Below are 17,426 nucleotides of genomic sequence, written 5' to 3' on the forward strand. Positions count from 1 at the left end.
GGTGCGTGCACGCAACGAAAACGCGTGGGACTAGCGTACAGAAACAAACAAAAAAAAAGAAAGAAAAAAGGTAACCACGTCGAGCTCTTGTTCAACAAAAAGTAATTCGTTGTTTGTCTGTCCCTGTTTGTTTGCCCTTTTATCCCTCTTTTAGTTTCTGTGTATTAGGATGTTGTTACCGGCAATCGGCGTTGAGAAACGTGTTTTTTTTTTAGGGTTTTCGGCGGAAGAATAGGGAAGGTTGATGGGTTTTTTTTTGTTCAGTTAACAATGCTGTTTCTGTGCCCATTAATCACCGTGAAGTGGATGTGGGTTTTAAGAGTTGCCAACTTTAATATCGTTCGATATTTCGCATCCACGTTTCATTTTCGTATCTCGTTTCCACGTTGTTCTTTATTCTGATATTCCACGTGTAGTGGGACAAACAAATGCTACGGCAAATAAAATTCTAGAAACGATTATGCATCCACTCGAAGGTCTTGGGACATAATTATTACAACGTGGTAGAATATAATTGTTATATTACAAATATCACGATCGTTATATTAAATTTGTTATATCAAAACTAACGTATATCCAGGTTGAATGAGAATGTAAATGACAGATCTATGTAAATCAATTTTACTCTGTAGCCGATAGGCAGAGATCAATAAAATACACACATGGCACATACATTAGCTTAAAATTCGAATACGATTACGTACACAGTAAAAACACCAAGAAATGGTATCTACGCGATAAAGAACACGGACCATTTTACCAAACTATCAAGATTTTCTTAAAGACAGACTTTTCGAAGCTTTAATTCTAGCATCATTGTAGCATTCTAATCAAAAGGAACCTCCTAAACCATTAAACAACTTTGGAAATAACATTGTCTCTCCCTTCTCTCTCTATCTCTCTCTCTTCAACCACCCCAAAGCCCACCAAGCGCACCCATCAGCCTCATCACCCGATACACTTCAATTTTTTCCACTCGTGATGACTGTTCCGCGCTCGGAACAATTTCGATCGCGAGTCACCGCGGGTAAAATGGGAAAAATCAACGATGGGATGGGGTGGGGTGGTACGGGGTGGAGGGATGGTAATGGAACGCTAAGCGACATGTCGACAGAGCAGAGAGGCAGAACTACAGGTGTGCAGGTACACGCTAAGCAAATCACGGGACGAGGAAAAAAAACGGGAGCGTGCAATTTCCCGCGTATCGCTCGGCTCCTCTCGCCGGTACGAAGCTTTTCCACTCGCGATCGAAGCCTGGACACACTGGATAATTAAAGCTGCGAGGCACGTTTGATCCAGTTTCGCTCGATTCGTTCGTCCGCGCTGATTGTTTCCCGTTTTAATTTTCGGAATATTGGAAAAAGGATACCGGCTCGAACGGTGCACCGCGGGAAATGGACATTAAAACTGATTTTCCGACCAACCTCCGATTGGACCTGTCTCTGACTGATTCCATTTTTTTTTTTTTTTTTTTTTTTTTTACTACTTTTATTATATTTTTTCTTTTTTTCTTTTTTAAGGTTGTTCGCTTCTCGAAGTTTCTCGCTGATGTTCGACGTCCAACGTGGCCGAATAGGATTTTATATTTTGTACGAAGGGTAGGCAGGCTGACTGGATTTTTAAATAATCTTTGGTGCGGGTTTAATAAGAGATGTTGCGTTGGTGGAGGAAAATTTGAGGAAATACGAGAGGTTTAAAGCTGTGGAGGAGTTGGAGAGTTATCAAGTTAATTGGAGCGGCTGCTCTACACAGAGTTTCTTGCTTATTTTAATATCTTTCTATCTCTAACCATCTACTGGTCTTCAATTTCTGATATTTGTCATCGTCTGCTGTCAAAAGTGTTACTCGCTTGATCAACGTCTACAAACAATCTTCGCGTATTCTAAAACAGTTTGCCAAACGAGTTCTAAGTTACCTTTCCAACCAATAACACACGCTTTACTTTGTCGACTTTGGCGTATCGTTAAACTCCATTTGACACGTAGGAAGCTTAGAAAATTTCAGCAGAGTGTTGCGATCGATCGACGAATCGGTAACAAATATTAAGAATTTCCAAATGCTCCAAGAGTTAACAAATCACAATTTCGTAATTCTACGATTCCATCCATCTTCCCATTACGAGAATATCGGTCAGATTCGCTTATGACAGATTCGAGGGAGGAAATTCAGGTTGAAAAATCTAAGAACGACAGATAAGGAGATAGATACTCGCGAGAAGAGCGGTGATACCGACGCCAGACGTGGAGAGGTTGCGCTTTTGTCGAAGCACTCGAAAACGAGGAGTCGCCGGATCTTCTTTATGCCAGCAGTTGGCCGATCCCGGCTGAAAGGACGACGGATGCCTGCTCGCGGCGCGGATTAAACGCCGAGATCAAGTATTCTTGATAAAGGTAGCGGATCAAGTGGCGCGGAGAACGACTAAATCGAGGGAAAACCAGCGACTCCGAGCCTCTGTCGCTCCTACGTCGTTTCTCTGTCCTGCAACTGACATACAACTGGTTCACAAAAGTACTGGACCGTTTATCAGAGAAAACATTTACGTGCGTCTATGTTGTGACGTGTTATGATAAAAGACTCTGAAATTTTATTAACACTCTTACGATTAAATCGGTGAAATTTCAGACGAGTGCTGAAAAGCGTACAAGGGAGTTACAAGAATCCCGCGACGAAATTATCTTGTAATTTTTCCAACCACTTAGGGCTGGAAAATTACCTAATGGAACGAGAAGCCAGTCGCAGACTGACGAGCTTCTGTGTATGTACAGATACGTCCTCTTCCGTCTTTGAATCTCGAAAATTTACTCCAAACCATCAGCTGCAATTAAAGGATTGCCTGAATCCTACTACCATTCAAACACTTTTTAAACCAAGGTTTCCTCCAGAACTAACCAGACGAAGATCCATCAGTAGACAAACGACCTTCCATATGTACAAATGAGCCTTCGGCAGCACTAAACTACTGCGTTTGAATCTTGAAAACTTTTAGGTGAAAGTGTGAGTAGCGCTTAAAGAATGTCGAAAATCTCGCCATTAAAAGCTTCATCCTTGGCGCGCCTATCGAACCAAAATCTCCTTATTTAATAGCTTCGCTTTAAAGTCAATCACCGTTAAGAACCGTTTAAACAAAAGGCGGATCGTTAGACGAAGCTTGGACAGTCCCAAGAAAACAGTTTCAGACGTCCTTGGAATACGGATTTCGACTTGACTCTCGGTGTTTCCCTAATTTTCCTCGAACCACGACACAATTGGAAGACAAGTCAGGCGAAAATCAGGAAAATTAGCGCCAACAGCACTCGGACTCATAGGGAGCGGACGGATCCGTAATCCTCGGCTGCCTTTTGTCGGGAAAATCCCATGGCGACAAACAAAAATGAGACACTCGACTCGTCTCGAGTCCTTCGAGATGGCTTCCTCGAGTGCTCGTCTTTAGACCCCTGACACACGAGCAAACACAGCTCCAGCTAAAGGACCACGAGGTCAACAAACACCGGGGAAAACGGTCAGCTCCTGTTGCTCCCGTTTTCCTTTTTCTTCCCTTTCCTTTTCTGTTTAAAGGAGACTTGAAATCTTTGTGAATTTGGCTTGCCAGGAGCGCGGGAATTTTTGGGATCGTCTTGTTCATCGGACCGTGTCTTCGGGGTTAATGGATTCGGACTTTGGTCAATTCCTCGTGGAAAACTCGATGAAGTTTGTCGTCGTTCTTGGAGGTTTTCTTTGTTACCTGAGATGAAGGTTCTCGTGGTTACTTGATGGACACTTCGGGACTGTGTTTTGGGGGTGGAAGAGGGTTTGTAAGCAGAGGTGTGTTTCTCGAGAGGGTCTTACGCAGCTTCGAGGATGTTTTCAGGTTTTTGAAAAGTACTCGAGCAATCCTTTTTAACAGCATTAATTGGTCACCTATGTTGGATTAAGTTGTTTGGAATATTTCAACGCAAATGTACTCGAATGTCTTAGTCTTCTGTACACTGGAACAAGGGACTCGTAGTAGCCACTTTGTCTGCCTTTTAACCGAGTTCTCCTGCGAACAACTTTTAATTAATTTTCGAAAGAAGCTGGAAATTCGAAAGAGTTGTAGGTTGCTTTTCTCAAAGTGACATATGATATATTCACGTGAAATTGGAGAAGATTTAGATCATCGTTTCGTTGCTTTCGAATCTGTTTAAAAAATTCTGCAAATTTCAACACCTTCGCCTATTTTTATGAAAGCGGACTGCATTTAAGATTGAAGTATAGTCCGTGAGGGAAAGTTTGCATCGTTGTAACGACGTACATTTCTAGATAAATATCAAAATCCATAGGAAACCTCGTACGATTAGAGTTTTATTTAGAAAAAACGACTCGATCCATGTGACAAAGGGGTTGAAAACCGAATAAAAAGCCTTCTAGCTAACAACACATCTCCGAATCACTCAAGATAACGGTCCAGCAGCTGACGATCACCTCTGAAAGCCTCGTTCCGCCCCACATATCGCGAACCAAAGCAATACTTGAAAACCGTGCTCCTCGAATCTTCCCCGAATTCGGAAAGGGTTGACCGGCTCCAACAACCCTCTTAGAACTGCCTCTTATACATTTTCTGGGCTCGTGCACAGGCTCATAGAGTCTGGAAGACACAAGTGAACCGTGGTTAACACGGTGGTTACCTCCAACCTCATCGAGGACCCATTCGGAATAAAATGGAAAGACGAAAAAAAAAAGACTGAGAAGAAGCCTGGTGTGGCGTATCGGCAGCCGGTGCTCCACCATAGAACGATAAGAAGAAATCAAAACATCCAAGAAGTTGACAAAGAGACCGACCCTAACTCTATTCGTCTTCCCAATATCGTTGTTCATTTATCATTCTTTATCTTGGAGTTGCTCGTGTAAAGAAATATGGAAAACACATATTCCACGTAATTTTATTAATTTCCAAATATTCTCAAACTTTGTCATTCGTTGACAACTGTCACCACCATTTTACGTGGTAAATGTATTACCATAATTCTCGTCACGAAATCTGCAAATACGTGTTTTAGGTGTCTAACTCTATCCAGTACCTATCTACAATGAACTGAACAAATGCAAGGGAAGACTGAGAAAATGGGAAACCTGCTGGCGCATATGACACACGGTGTTTCATCATACAGCGGTAGGAAGATATGGAAACGAGCGAGAAGTTGATAAATACATTGATCCTAATTCCACTCGCCTTACCAAATCCAAAGTTATTCGTTTATTCATCTCTATCTCAGAATTCTAGGTATAAGGAAGTGCCAGAAACATCTATTCCGAATTAAACTTGGACCAGACACCATTTCACTCGATCGTATTAACCTATTATCGGTTCTTGTATCGCACCTACCGTCTGGCATTAAAAAATCTGCGAGTACACGTCGAGCGTACGTATCGCGATTGCCCCCGGCTGCGTGCAGATCGAATTCGCGATGAACCGGAAAAATCGAAGTAGAGGCTGAGAAAATAGGAAATCCGTGCGGCAGTACGAAGAAATTGGAACGATCGGACCAGAAGACCAGGGCAGAGAAGAGAAGAGAGAGACGAGAGTAGGCTGAAGGGATGAGGAGGTGGAGGACGAGGAGGAAGAGAAAGGCTGCTGGTCGTAACAAAGGTCGGGCTGTGCCAACCATTGACATCGCTCTGGGCCCCGGCCTGGAGGACTAGATTTCACGAGCCAGCGATGCAGGATCCTTCAAAGGACGCCGACATGGGACTGCCGCAAAAAGGATTCGCAAAAAAGGAGAACGGTGCAGCGTCCACCGGGCAAAAGGGGGCCAGGGGAAGTGGTGGCCGCTGAAAGAACCAGGCTTCTTTGGTCCGACGTTGGCTTCCGCAGACCCACGGCCTCCCCTCTCTCCCTTTTCTCTTTTCGTCTTCGTCTTCTTCTCACAGAAAACGATCGAGAGACCACTATATGCAACCCGGCAAGGAGGCAGGAAGAGGCAAGGGCGAGGCTAATAGAGAGGAGCGGGCCAGGCCACCATCGGGACACCGGCTGCTGCAACTACTTGACGCCGAAATCCATCGCGATAACTTAATCCGCTGGGATTATGGGCACACGAATTCTCGCAGATAGGTTAATTCGAGTGCTTTCTGCACTCTGCACTTCATACAGACTAACGGGACAGTATATCATCGGCTTGTCGTTTTCTAGGTAGTGACGTGTACGAGGTGATCGCTCAGATTGTTAGGTTTTTATAGTATTCATAACAGCTATCAGGGATAGATCAATGGCAATTTGGGCTTTCTCGCGTTTGGTAGATTTTATGCTATCTATAACGATTAACAGGAACAGGTTGATACCGCCAAGTTTTTAGATTTTGATATAGGGAAACGTGGCAGCGTATTGGGAGCTCGTTGTTTGTTAAGGTGGAGGTGGAGAGCAGAGCGAGCGAGTTTGCTCAAGTTATTAGATCTTATGAGCGTATTCTTGATCTTAGGAATGGCTTGTGTTTTGAGTGGTAACCTTTTATGCTAATGAATTTGCAGAGCGATATGGCAGATAGAAAATTCACGACGTAGACAGGAAGTTGTAAGAGATCGACCACTCGGTTGCCACGAATTAATCTTTCGCGTTAATAAACGTACACCGTGGTATAGAAAACAGAACATTGAGAAAACATGCGGCAAGTTTTAAACGATAATTTTTTCCATGAATTAATTTGCAGGCTCATATGGATACGCGAAGTTGTAAGCGATCGACCAAATAGATTAATTTTTTGCGTTAATAAATTTATATGTTAATGTAACAGATAGAAAATTGGCGAAACGAAGTAGTAAAGTGGTCATCGTCGAGGACGGAGACTGCCGCGTGCACGCGGCCTAACGAGCTTTTAATCGGTCGATCGTTAGGTCGTTAGCCGGGCAAACGTTAGCGATTAATTGCGAGACTCGGAGCTCCAACTTAGGCTAGTAAGTAAGTAATTGTTTGGTTGGCGTTACGTACAGTACTTACAAAGCCGTGCTTGTCGCTGATGTTGTTAGTCAGTTTGAGCTTGTGGAAGCTCACCACCTTCTGCATCCACTGCTCACCGCTACTCGGCGAATCAGGATGGATGTACATCCTCTTCGGCATTTCCGGGTCTGCCTTCCCCGCTACCATCCACCTGCTACTCGACAAACACGTTCAAAAAATCATTAAAAATCTTTTCAATCGTAACATCTCTTTATAAAGCAGGAAAATTTACATCTTTTCCAACGATTCGACAGATTCGAACGTATTTCACATGCGTAAGCTTGTCACGTGCTCGTCCGCTTGCTGCATATTCAAATTGCAAACGTATTGAAAAGCGGTAAAAAGATCTCTTCAATTTCTATACAGTTTGCTTTTAAAGAAAGGAAATTTAGGAACCTGAGACTGTACACCTTTCTGAGTATTTTCAAAAGATTCAAGGATTTTTATACACGTAAGAATAGACGTATCGAAAGATCTTGAAATTGTTGGAAAATTATTTACGATTGGGTAGAAATGAACAAAGGAACACGTCGATTTCTTCATCTATCGAGTATGTCGATCAGACACTTCTGATGGTTAATGATATCAGAAGCTCGCGTTAATCGAACAAAGATATTTGCCTAATCTTCCTACGACACCTAGATGTTCATACCGACAAATTTCACTCCTATTTCAACAGACAATGGAGGAGTTTGAATATTTTCCGAAAAATGTCAGCATAAAATCGAAACGACTGTTCTTCCAAAACAGTGTCAATAAGATGCAAAGTGTTGACACTGGCGACGATGAAACAATGAAGTTTCTGCCAGGAAATCAGAATGACGATCCTTAATTTCTATTCTCTACAGAAAATTAAAGGAAATTCCCACAAACGTACACGGTTAGCTTTCCCCACAAAAATCGTTGTAAACTACGTGTACTTAAATTTCCTATGAAGAGTTAAGAATTGACCATTTTCAGCATAGTTTTCACGTTAAGTCGAAATTTCCAGCTGCTTCTGTCTCATTCTACGGGACCAGACACTCGATACAGAAACAATTGGCGAATGCAACGAGAACCAAACGGCGAGATCCGCGAACAGAGAAGTCGACACACGGCCAATCGAAAGGCAGACCACAACGAACGATTACATCACTCGGACGACCGCAGCCACTTTGGAACTCGTTCGACGAGTTCTTCTTCGTCCGCTCGTTTTGACCCACCTGCGATGGATTCGAACGACCAGACACGCCTCCCTTCAAAGACAACAATCGTGATAGCCGGTGCTTAGAGGAATCAGCCGAGAAACTCGCTCGATCGACACCTTTTCATCCGCTTCCTATTTGCCACCCGGTATCTGCAGTCGACTTGGCCATTTTTCTTTCACTTTCAGATTTACCAAAGTTCCATATTAAATTATTTCTTTGGGACTCGAGAGTCGAAAGGGACGTGATATCGTGTGGAATTTGAGAAAAGTCGACGCTGACGTTTGGGGTGGAAATATTGGGTTGGTCACTTAGTTGCTAACGTAATATAACGGCCGTGGAATCTTAGAAAATTGTTATTTGCAGGTTATTTTCGCGAATAAATATGGCGAAATTTATAGACATTTATCTATAACTATAGACATTTATTAGATGTTGCGTACATTTTATTGAAAAATTTGTCGCCAAGAGGAACTAGAAAAATTAGGACAGTTCGATTATTCGATTAAATCGAAGCATTATTTTAATTATATATGAAAACTAATCGCATTACAGGCAGAATTATTTAAAGTGTAATCTTCGAGAAACTAAACGATTAATCTCGGCAAAGTTGGTCACTTTTTCTGTGCAACTCAATTATCGTTCAAATTTTCCACCATTATTGCCCCATTCTACGTTTCACCAAAGAAATCAAGATTTCTCCAAAGGATATCACGAGTTTCAAATCTCGCGCCAACATCTCCACTCTAAAGAACCTCTAAATAAGGAGATATGAACTGTTTAAGACAAACACCGTGGCTCTAAAAGCGGGAAATGAGAGTGCATAAACGATTTGGCCGACGCAAGAAAGCGAATAGAAAAAGAATACCGTTTCGTACGTTCGTGAGAACGAGCGCGACCATAGAGGATCGCCATTTACGTGACAAGGAATCTCGAAGCCCAACGTGGTTTTCGCGAAGTCGGTCGACGAATTTCCCGGCTGCTTTCCCGGCCGGCCGATTATGTTCCGTTTAGCACCCTCGCGACGCGGAAAAACGTTAAACGGAGCTAGACGATTGTGGCAACGCTCGTGAGAACGCGTGTCTGCACGTTTCGGCCATCCAGGAAAAAGTTAATGGCGAGCTAATGACTGGCAGAAGGTTGAATCGCTCGGTTGGAATCATTGCAAGTTACTTTACAAAGCAGTTTGTTTGGAAAAACTGGAACAGCGGCGAGGTTTCTTCTTCCCCTACTCGTTTGCATATTACTGTGCAATCGTGGGTATTTACGTAAATGTAGAAATTTGGAAGATTAAAGAAAGTAGAATTTTATTTAACAACGTGGCACGTCGATCGGAGAAAGTAGAATTTTATTTAGCAATTTAGAATATTATTTTGCTATTCAGAACTCCGATCGTGTTAAGTAGAATTTTATTTAGAAATTTAGAATTCTGCACCATGGAAAATATATGGCGACAACGTATGACACCAAGAGAGAAATTTGGGTTACAAGAAAAACACGTTGATCGATTAAAAGAGCGGAAGTTACGATAGAAGAAGAAGTTCGATTTCCTTTCTCGTTAAAACTCTCTTGTTTACATTTATCATTTTAATCAGACTTCGTGGAAACTATAATTTTCATGGACACGTGGACCAGGAAAGAAAACGACGAGTTAAGTTATAAATCGATACACGTGGTTAACGGCTGGCTTCAATTTCAGGCTCGTTATTTCAAGTGGCGCGTAATCTTCGAGCCCTGATAAGCATGAGGCGCTAAAATCGAAGCGAAAGTGTCGCCTGTGTAATCCAACTTTGGTAGGTGATAATTTCGAAGTATAAATCTTTTTCCTGAGAAAAATGTCGGTTAAAATTGCCGGCTGAACGCTATCGGCGGATAAACGGTGCTTTTGGTAACTCCTCATTTCGAGACATAAACTTCTCGCCGAGAAAATTGGACGTTATGAAACTCAGTTCGACAGTTATTAACCAAGAAAAAGTTCTATCGTTTCGTTCGTGATGGAAATAAGAAGAAAACCATAATTTTATTTAACAAATTAATGTTATTATTATTTTAATGAACGACTTTCTACATTTTTCGCATCCTTCGTTTCTTTTCTAAAAGAGAAAAAAGAAAGAAGATGGGTGAACTTTCTTATCCGACATGAAGCAAACAATTAAATTAAAGTAAAAACAGCTAATGAGAGGAAAAGTTGCTTTCAAGTTTTTTTTTCTTTAAAAATTACAAGCCGAAGAAAAAGGAAAGAGAAAAATATGTTCCGGTGAAAGATGTCGATGAGGAAGTGGTAACGTACGAGTAATCGGATAATTGCATTAATTTCCGTGTTCGCGGTCGTCACGAAAGCTTGGACGCAACAGCTTGGCGGTTCGTGATCGCGATTCGTGGAACTATTCGAATCGTTAGAGCGTTCTAACCATGACAATTATACTGTTACAAGTTTCACCTAGACCCTTACCTGTTGTGGAACTTGTATCTGTAGTCGTCCGCTGCGACGATGTCCAGCAGGAGGATGTATTTGGCCTTCGCGTCCAATCCGGAAACTCGGAACTTCATCTGAGGGAACATCTGCCTGGAACCGCCGATCAACAGACACAGTTCGATCAGATAATTGCAGTAACATTCATTGGAATAAAATATAATTATCGAATAAAGTATATGGTTGACAAAATTTTGATTAAATCCGCGACTACATATTGCACACAAGTAATTAACTCTGAGTTTAATCATCTAGCAAATGTTCTCAAAATTTTGTCATCTATCGATTAATTTGTATTTTAAACCAGCCTTGAACCAATACGAAAGAAAAACGTAAAGAAATGACGTATTTTGATTAACTCTGAGTTTAATCATCTTGCAAATGTTCTCACAATTTTGTCATCTATCGATTAATTTGTATTTTAAACCAGCCTTGAACCAATACGAAAGAAGAAGGTAAAGAAACGACGTATTTTGATTTTATTCGAACCCCAAATATCCCAAACTCTGTCGCTTATTTATCAAAGCTTATTGCATCGTTCACTCACGTCAACTTTCCACGTCCAATACATCACTGTAATGTCCATTAAGAACTTGCAAACACACATTGCGCTCTTCTTCCTCGTCTTATCGGTACAATTTTCAGCCAGCGATAATTCAACCTACAAAGGACAGCTTCAGTTTGTTCCCAAAACTCTATCACCTGTCTATTCATTTCTGTTTCACAATTTTCCATCTATTGGGTTGGCAACTAAGTGACTGCGGATTTTGTCATTAGATGGTATTGACAAATCCGCAGTCACTTAGTTGCCAACCCAATATTCTAACTCGTACTCCAACAAACATTAACCAAACCCACATAAAAGCCATTAGCCCTGAAACCCGACTATGCTAAACATTCGTTTGGACTGTGCATTTCGACGCTTATTGTATCATTCACCTACGATCATTTACTCTTTCTACCACGATGAAATCATATCACTGCGATTCCCATTCTGCTGTGTTACGCTCTTTCTTCTCCGCTTAACCGCGTATTAATAATTTCCAGGGAAAAAGAATTAATGCCAAGTCTATTGGTCAAATTCTACAGATCCTACACGAGTTTACTCGTCGGATCCTATTTCATCGTTCAAGCGACAATTCTATAAAGACGTATCGCTGGAATGAAAAATCTACGATGCTCGCGTACCGCGCTCCGTCGCCCCCTCGTCTTATCCACGGGATTTTCATTGGAATGCCGAAAGTCCGGAATAGAAACGTGCACGAGTCAATCGTGGCCGCTGTGACAGCGGACCGAGGCGCGTTCCCGCTGAATAAAAAGCGGATGCTGTCGCGAGAGAGAGCATCAGCACGCGGCGAAGAGCAGTTAGGGAGGAACTCAGTGCACGCCGTGGAATTATCATCCCGCGGGAAGAAAGGGCGCCTTCTGTCGCTGGAGCGCGCGTCACGGAACGCCTGGCCAGGCATTTCGGCGTGTTTTCACTTTTTCTAGCATCGCTTCGGACACCGCTGCCAACCGTTGGAATGTCGTGGCTTCGTGAAAATACCGGCCGTGGTCACGCGGAATTGAAATCCTTCTCCTCCGACTTTCGACGTTCTTGCGACGTTCTCCGCGAGGCTGAAGGCTCGCGGAACGCAACATGTGCCCCAACTGCGCGCTGAGAGCCGCTCCAGGGGCCCAATTGAAGTTTCCAACAGGCTACGAAGCACAGGTGAGAATTTTATTGAAACGTCGGCGAGCTGAGCGTGCTGGGTAGCGTAAACTGTGGGAGTGGCTCGCCAGCCAAGATGATGGTTCGATTTCGGACGAGATGGATGCTTCTTGGTAAGCTGGACCTGTTGGTAAGTCGAACCTCTCTTAAGTATATACGTCCCGTGGAATTTTTCCTCTTACTTTTGCACGCGAACTTGTTTTTTCACGATGAATAGGCTGATTTTTGAGACGTCCACCCCGGACACTTGTTTCTCGACTGATTCTCACACCTAATGCGACTGACAATAACCGATGGTTACAGCTTGAGCAACGTAGAGCCGAGTTTGCGAAACGCTTCTACGATAACGATTTAACATTAGAGCCTCTATTGTACTCTGACGTAGACAGACTTTGTAAAGAAAAAACCACACAAAGCGTAGAATAAAAATGATAGACGCCACGCGACCAATTTTCGTACACCATGACCGAAGCTTATGGGACACGAGGATACGGAAAATGATCTCTGGAACGAGGTTAAAAATTCTTTATTTTACAATAAACGTATTGTCGTATATGGAAATGTAAATAGAAAATAAAAATACTAAAACGAAGATCGTTTAACGAAGAATGCAACGTCCTTCTTGATCTGAGCGTACATAAAAATAAGCAACATGGTGGCTCGTGATTAACATTTGTAGCATACGTACGAACATACTGAAAATCTTCAAACGAAATCAACATTTTATTTCACAGAACCAAAGGGAGAATATTCCTACCGAAAACGATAATGAAAATACAAGGAGGAAAATTTCGATACAGCAACAAAGACGCGTCTAAATTACCATGAGAGCGACGAACAAACCGATGATGATCGAACCATCGGATCGAAGTCAAGGACGCTTGGTATACCGAAAAAGGGATTATTCTTGCTAATATCGTACTTAGCGAAGAAGATGCTCGATAAAAGAGCATGTGTGTCGCAACGAGTGTCGTAAAACCTATGTGCTATCGTGTCAAGCATGGAAAAAACTGGCGACGATAAGCTTTGTTGACTCCATAGCGTTGGTCGGAGCTGGTGATTCGCGCGGCAGACATAACACGATTAATAAAATCCGAAGAACGCCCTCAGCCGCACGGCTTCAATTGCTTCGACATTGATTTTGCTGCGACATTCTGGACCACCTTGTTCTACGACATAGACGTTTTAGACGACGACGAAGGCTGCCCGTAACAAATAATCTACCATTTAAACAGCTTATCGTATACAAACTGGGAAATTATGGCGGCACTAATGAATCGACGAGTTAGGAGAGATTACGAGATGTTAGGGAGATTAGAAAGACGAAAGAGAAATTAGAGAGTGTCAGGTCCTTCTTTCTTTGTCTGATATCTCTGCCTTTATCTTTGCTTTATTTAAACTTTATCCTGTTTTGAACTTGGATAAATTTCTTTGAAGAAATGAGAAGCTTTCATACGAGTAGGTGAATGGGAATCTTCTGCAACTTCCGATTTTTCGTTAATGAAAAATTGAAGAAAAATTGTCCGCCAGTAGCTTGCTCCGAGAAACGAAAAACTAAAGAATCCTATTTCGCTCGTTACAACGCCTTCCTGTTTCCTAAGTAGCCTCCTTTAAAATTCATTCATCAACCCTGACACCTGACACGAAGAAAAGGACACGGACGTGGCTATAAGAAATAATTGCCTATCTCTCTATTTTCCAACGAAGAGTTTTACCAAACAATACGAAATTCGATGAAATCTGATTAATAAAATACACACTATAGAAACAAAAGCAACTGTACGCGAATACTTTTTCTAGCCACTGTATCTCCTTCCGAAAAGAAACGAAGAGGAAATTTAAGAAACCTCGTTCCTCCTTCCACCGTACACCAAATTCCGCAATATTCAATCATCAACGCCGACGTCCGACGAGAAGAAAAAAAGGTAAAAAAGAAAAAAAAGGAAGAAAACAGAAGCAGAAGAAATAAGTGGAAAAGAGAAATAACGGATGGATAAGTATACTGTTCTAGGGGGTCAGGAAATTAAAATTCCTCAAGATCGGGAGCTATAATCCGAACGTTCCAATTTACACCGAGCCCACGGCTGGTTGCCGTACGTTGGAACGGCGTGGCTCGGACTTCCTCGCCGGGGCCAGCGGTTTCTCTCTCGAACATCGCAAAAAGAGTAGAGCGCACGTTCGAGAAACGTTTCGCGTACACCATTATGGAAGCTGCGACTGCCTTAAGAGAAATCGCTCGGTGCGCCTCCTTCGAATTATTGTACTTTTGTATGCTAACGGCGCGAGTATCCTTAAACGTCGTCGTTATAACGGCCGGGCCAATTACGGTAATTAGCCGCCATAAACGAGTAGCGTCTGAGAAAGCACCTTCGTGCACCGGTTGAACCCCTTTGAACGTACCACGGAACAATACGGCCGCTTCTACTTCCACCGATAAATACAAGTCAGGTTGTCGCCGCGTGGACATCCGTTGCGACGATCCATTGTTTCAGGTCTTAAGACTCTGATAATCAATTAGAGATCCTAAATGTGGATGTACCGAGTGTGCGAGGGCAGCTTCCTTTTAATAGATTGTTAGTACTTACGAATTGTGAGGTTCCGCGAGTTGAACTGCAACTCGAGGGAAGATTGAGAGTCGATCCGAGTTATCTCTGCGCTCTGGCTGATTCGCATGAACCTCGCATGCTCGAGAACGAAAACCGAAGTTTTAAAATACAACAAGATCAAGATACCAACTCTCACCTTCGCCTCTAACAGCCAGTTCGTGAGTTCAAGCTCGCATAGAATCAGGAAAGATTGGTTCAAAAAGAAAAAACAAACTGACAGATCTAGAAGAAAATTGACGAAGAGCGAAAGCTAGGAAAAAATAGATGTGAAAATCACGATAGATTAGCAGACCATCGAGTATCATAAAGCGAAGTTACAGAGAACTTGAACTCAACGGTGAAGAAGGGGGATGAAAAATCGGCCGATCGGACGACTTTAAAGGCCGTTCAGGGATTTTTGGTAGCATCTGCCTACTGTGCTGAATATCGTGACGAAGGGTGGGATCGATTCTCATTCACGTGGAGCACACAGAAGGACGGTAAGCCGGATTATCCTTGCGATGCTTCGGCAAAATATCCCGCGGGAGGATGCTGACGACCGACTCGAATCGCTGGACTAACCTTCCTGAAAAACTTCCAGGCTTCTTTTTATCGTTTGTTCCGCCGCGCTTTCCTTGTTTTTCGAGCAACGGTAGCCATGAATAAATCAACGTGCAAGCCTACGTGCGGTGAACTTCGTTGAGACTGTAGGAAGTACTCCGTTGGAAACGTAGAATCGATTAAATATTCAAACGAACATAAACATCGTATCTAGATTTATTGCACATAACGTGTGTGCTGTGTTGAGCAGCGTAGGTTCTTTGGTAGAGAAGAGACACGAGAAACTTTGTGCTTACGTTATAGACTAATTACATTGACTCTTGTGCAATTTTTATTTAGGAAAAAAGACGTACATACGTTTCCTGGTTTAAGTAGAAGTATGTTTAAGCGAGCATTTCTCGAAAGAGGAAAACCTATCCAAAAGACAGTTAAACGGAGGCCTAGATAAATCTCATTGTAAATTCCACAGCCAATCAAGAAACTACAAGATTTGCCTCAAACTTTGACAATTCAAGCTTCTAAATCGAGAATGAACTTCTTCTTCGAAAATATCTTTACGTTTAATAGAATTCCTGTTCGTTGCCTTCTACCGAATAATTTTAAACGTAGTAAAAATTGATCAAACGTCGCTCTAAAAAATGTAACACGACTCCTAATATGTGCAGGTCTATATTCTTAAAATCCGACTAATCGATCAATCATTAAAAACGCTCGTTTCAGTAGCTTAACGCAGCAGTTGCGTCGTCCTGCAATACAAAATCACCGGTATACTTGTCGAATGAGCAAATTATCTGTTCGAACATCTCACGAGACCGCTGAAAGCTGTAAATCGTCTGATAAAACTGCTCTTTTCACTGGCCCCTCTCTAACTTTTAAAAAACTGTAACTTTTAAGGCATTCGATAAGACACGAACGAGAGAGAGAGGGAGAGAGAGGCGAAGGAGAAACGGTAGAACGACTGTGTCGGTTTGTAGAAGAGACGACGAACGACGTGGCACGGACCGTTAACGAGCATCGAGGAATCGGGGGCCGTTTTGGTCGATGAGAAAGGGCGTAACCCCGTGACATTCCTTTCGACGACGAGGCATCCTCCGGTTTAATGGCCCCTCGTACAGATTACGGAAAAAGAAATTCGGCTCTGCTTCTCCGTGGAACACGGACACGTGTTCGGCCTTATGATTTTATAAGAGACGAGTACCCTTACGCTCGGTTGGGAGCACACTCTTCGGGAGGATGGGTTAGGTTCCTGGAACGTTCGGATCCGGCAACCTTCCTTTTGCCACGTTTTTTGGCCGAATGGTAGGTTTCGAACAGAATTTGAAGGGTTTGGAGAGAAGCAGACTGGTTTGCAAGAGTTTTTGTTGGTTCGATAAAGTCATAATACCGTGGGTAGGTTTGATGTTGATTGGCAGAAAAATTACTGTCATTTTCCTTCTGGGTAAATGTTGGAATTATTAATTTCGTTCTGAGAATAAGCTTCTCTTTTTTTTTTTGTAATTTAATTAATTAGAAGTTCTGAGAAGTTTCTTGGATTATGAATAACAGGCTCCACGGAAGAATATCAATCCTTCACGGAACCTTCTTTTGTGTCATATGTCGACGATCTGTTCCGTAATGCCATACGTATCGATGTCTTATACTTAAACACCTTGTGGCATTCATCGGATTGTCGTAACGAAGTGTATCATTTTGCCCACGCAATTTCATACGACTCTGCGTACTATCAAACAGATTACTTGCTGCAACGTCCTCTATAGTGGAAAAATCTACCGCCTTTGCTTATTCTTACATAACAAACGCTTCGATCGACATGAATATCTAAAACAGAGAATTATTCCCAATTTTTCTTCCGAAGCTTATACTCCTTCAATATCGGATGCATCGACAAACGCCATACAACGCAAGCAAACTTTAGAAACAACCACGATACTTCCTATGTCTCTTCCAAAAATTCCAAACGACT

General features: G+C 42.4%; 1 protein-coding gene across 3 annotated transcripts in view; it reads right to left on the bottom strand.

The window, feature by feature from the left end:
* Positions 1 to 17,426, bottom strand: part of LOC126924840 (optomotor-blind protein) — a 165,527-nt gene that overhangs the window by 89,118 nt on the left and 58,983 nt on the right. For 2 of the 3 annotated variants that reach the window (XM_050739755.1, XM_050739753.1), the window contains exons 3-4: positions 10,586 to 10,699; positions 6,941 to 7,103 (exon numbers count right to left, since the gene is read on the bottom strand). In XM_050739755.1, the coding sequence (XP_050595712.1) occupies positions 6,941 to 7,103; positions 10,586 to 10,699 (277 nt within the window). The remainder of the gene's footprint in view (positions 1 to 6,940; positions 7,104 to 10,585; positions 10,700 to 17,426) is intronic. The other variant, XM_050739756.1, reaches the window with a different exon arrangement.

Source organism: Bombus affinis, chromosome 15, assembly GCF_024516045.1.
Source record: "Bombus affinis isolate iyBomAffi1 chromosome 15, iyBomAffi1.2, whole genome shotgun sequence".
NCBI lineage: Eukaryota > Metazoa > Arthropoda > Insecta > Hymenoptera > Apidae > Bombus > Bombus affinis.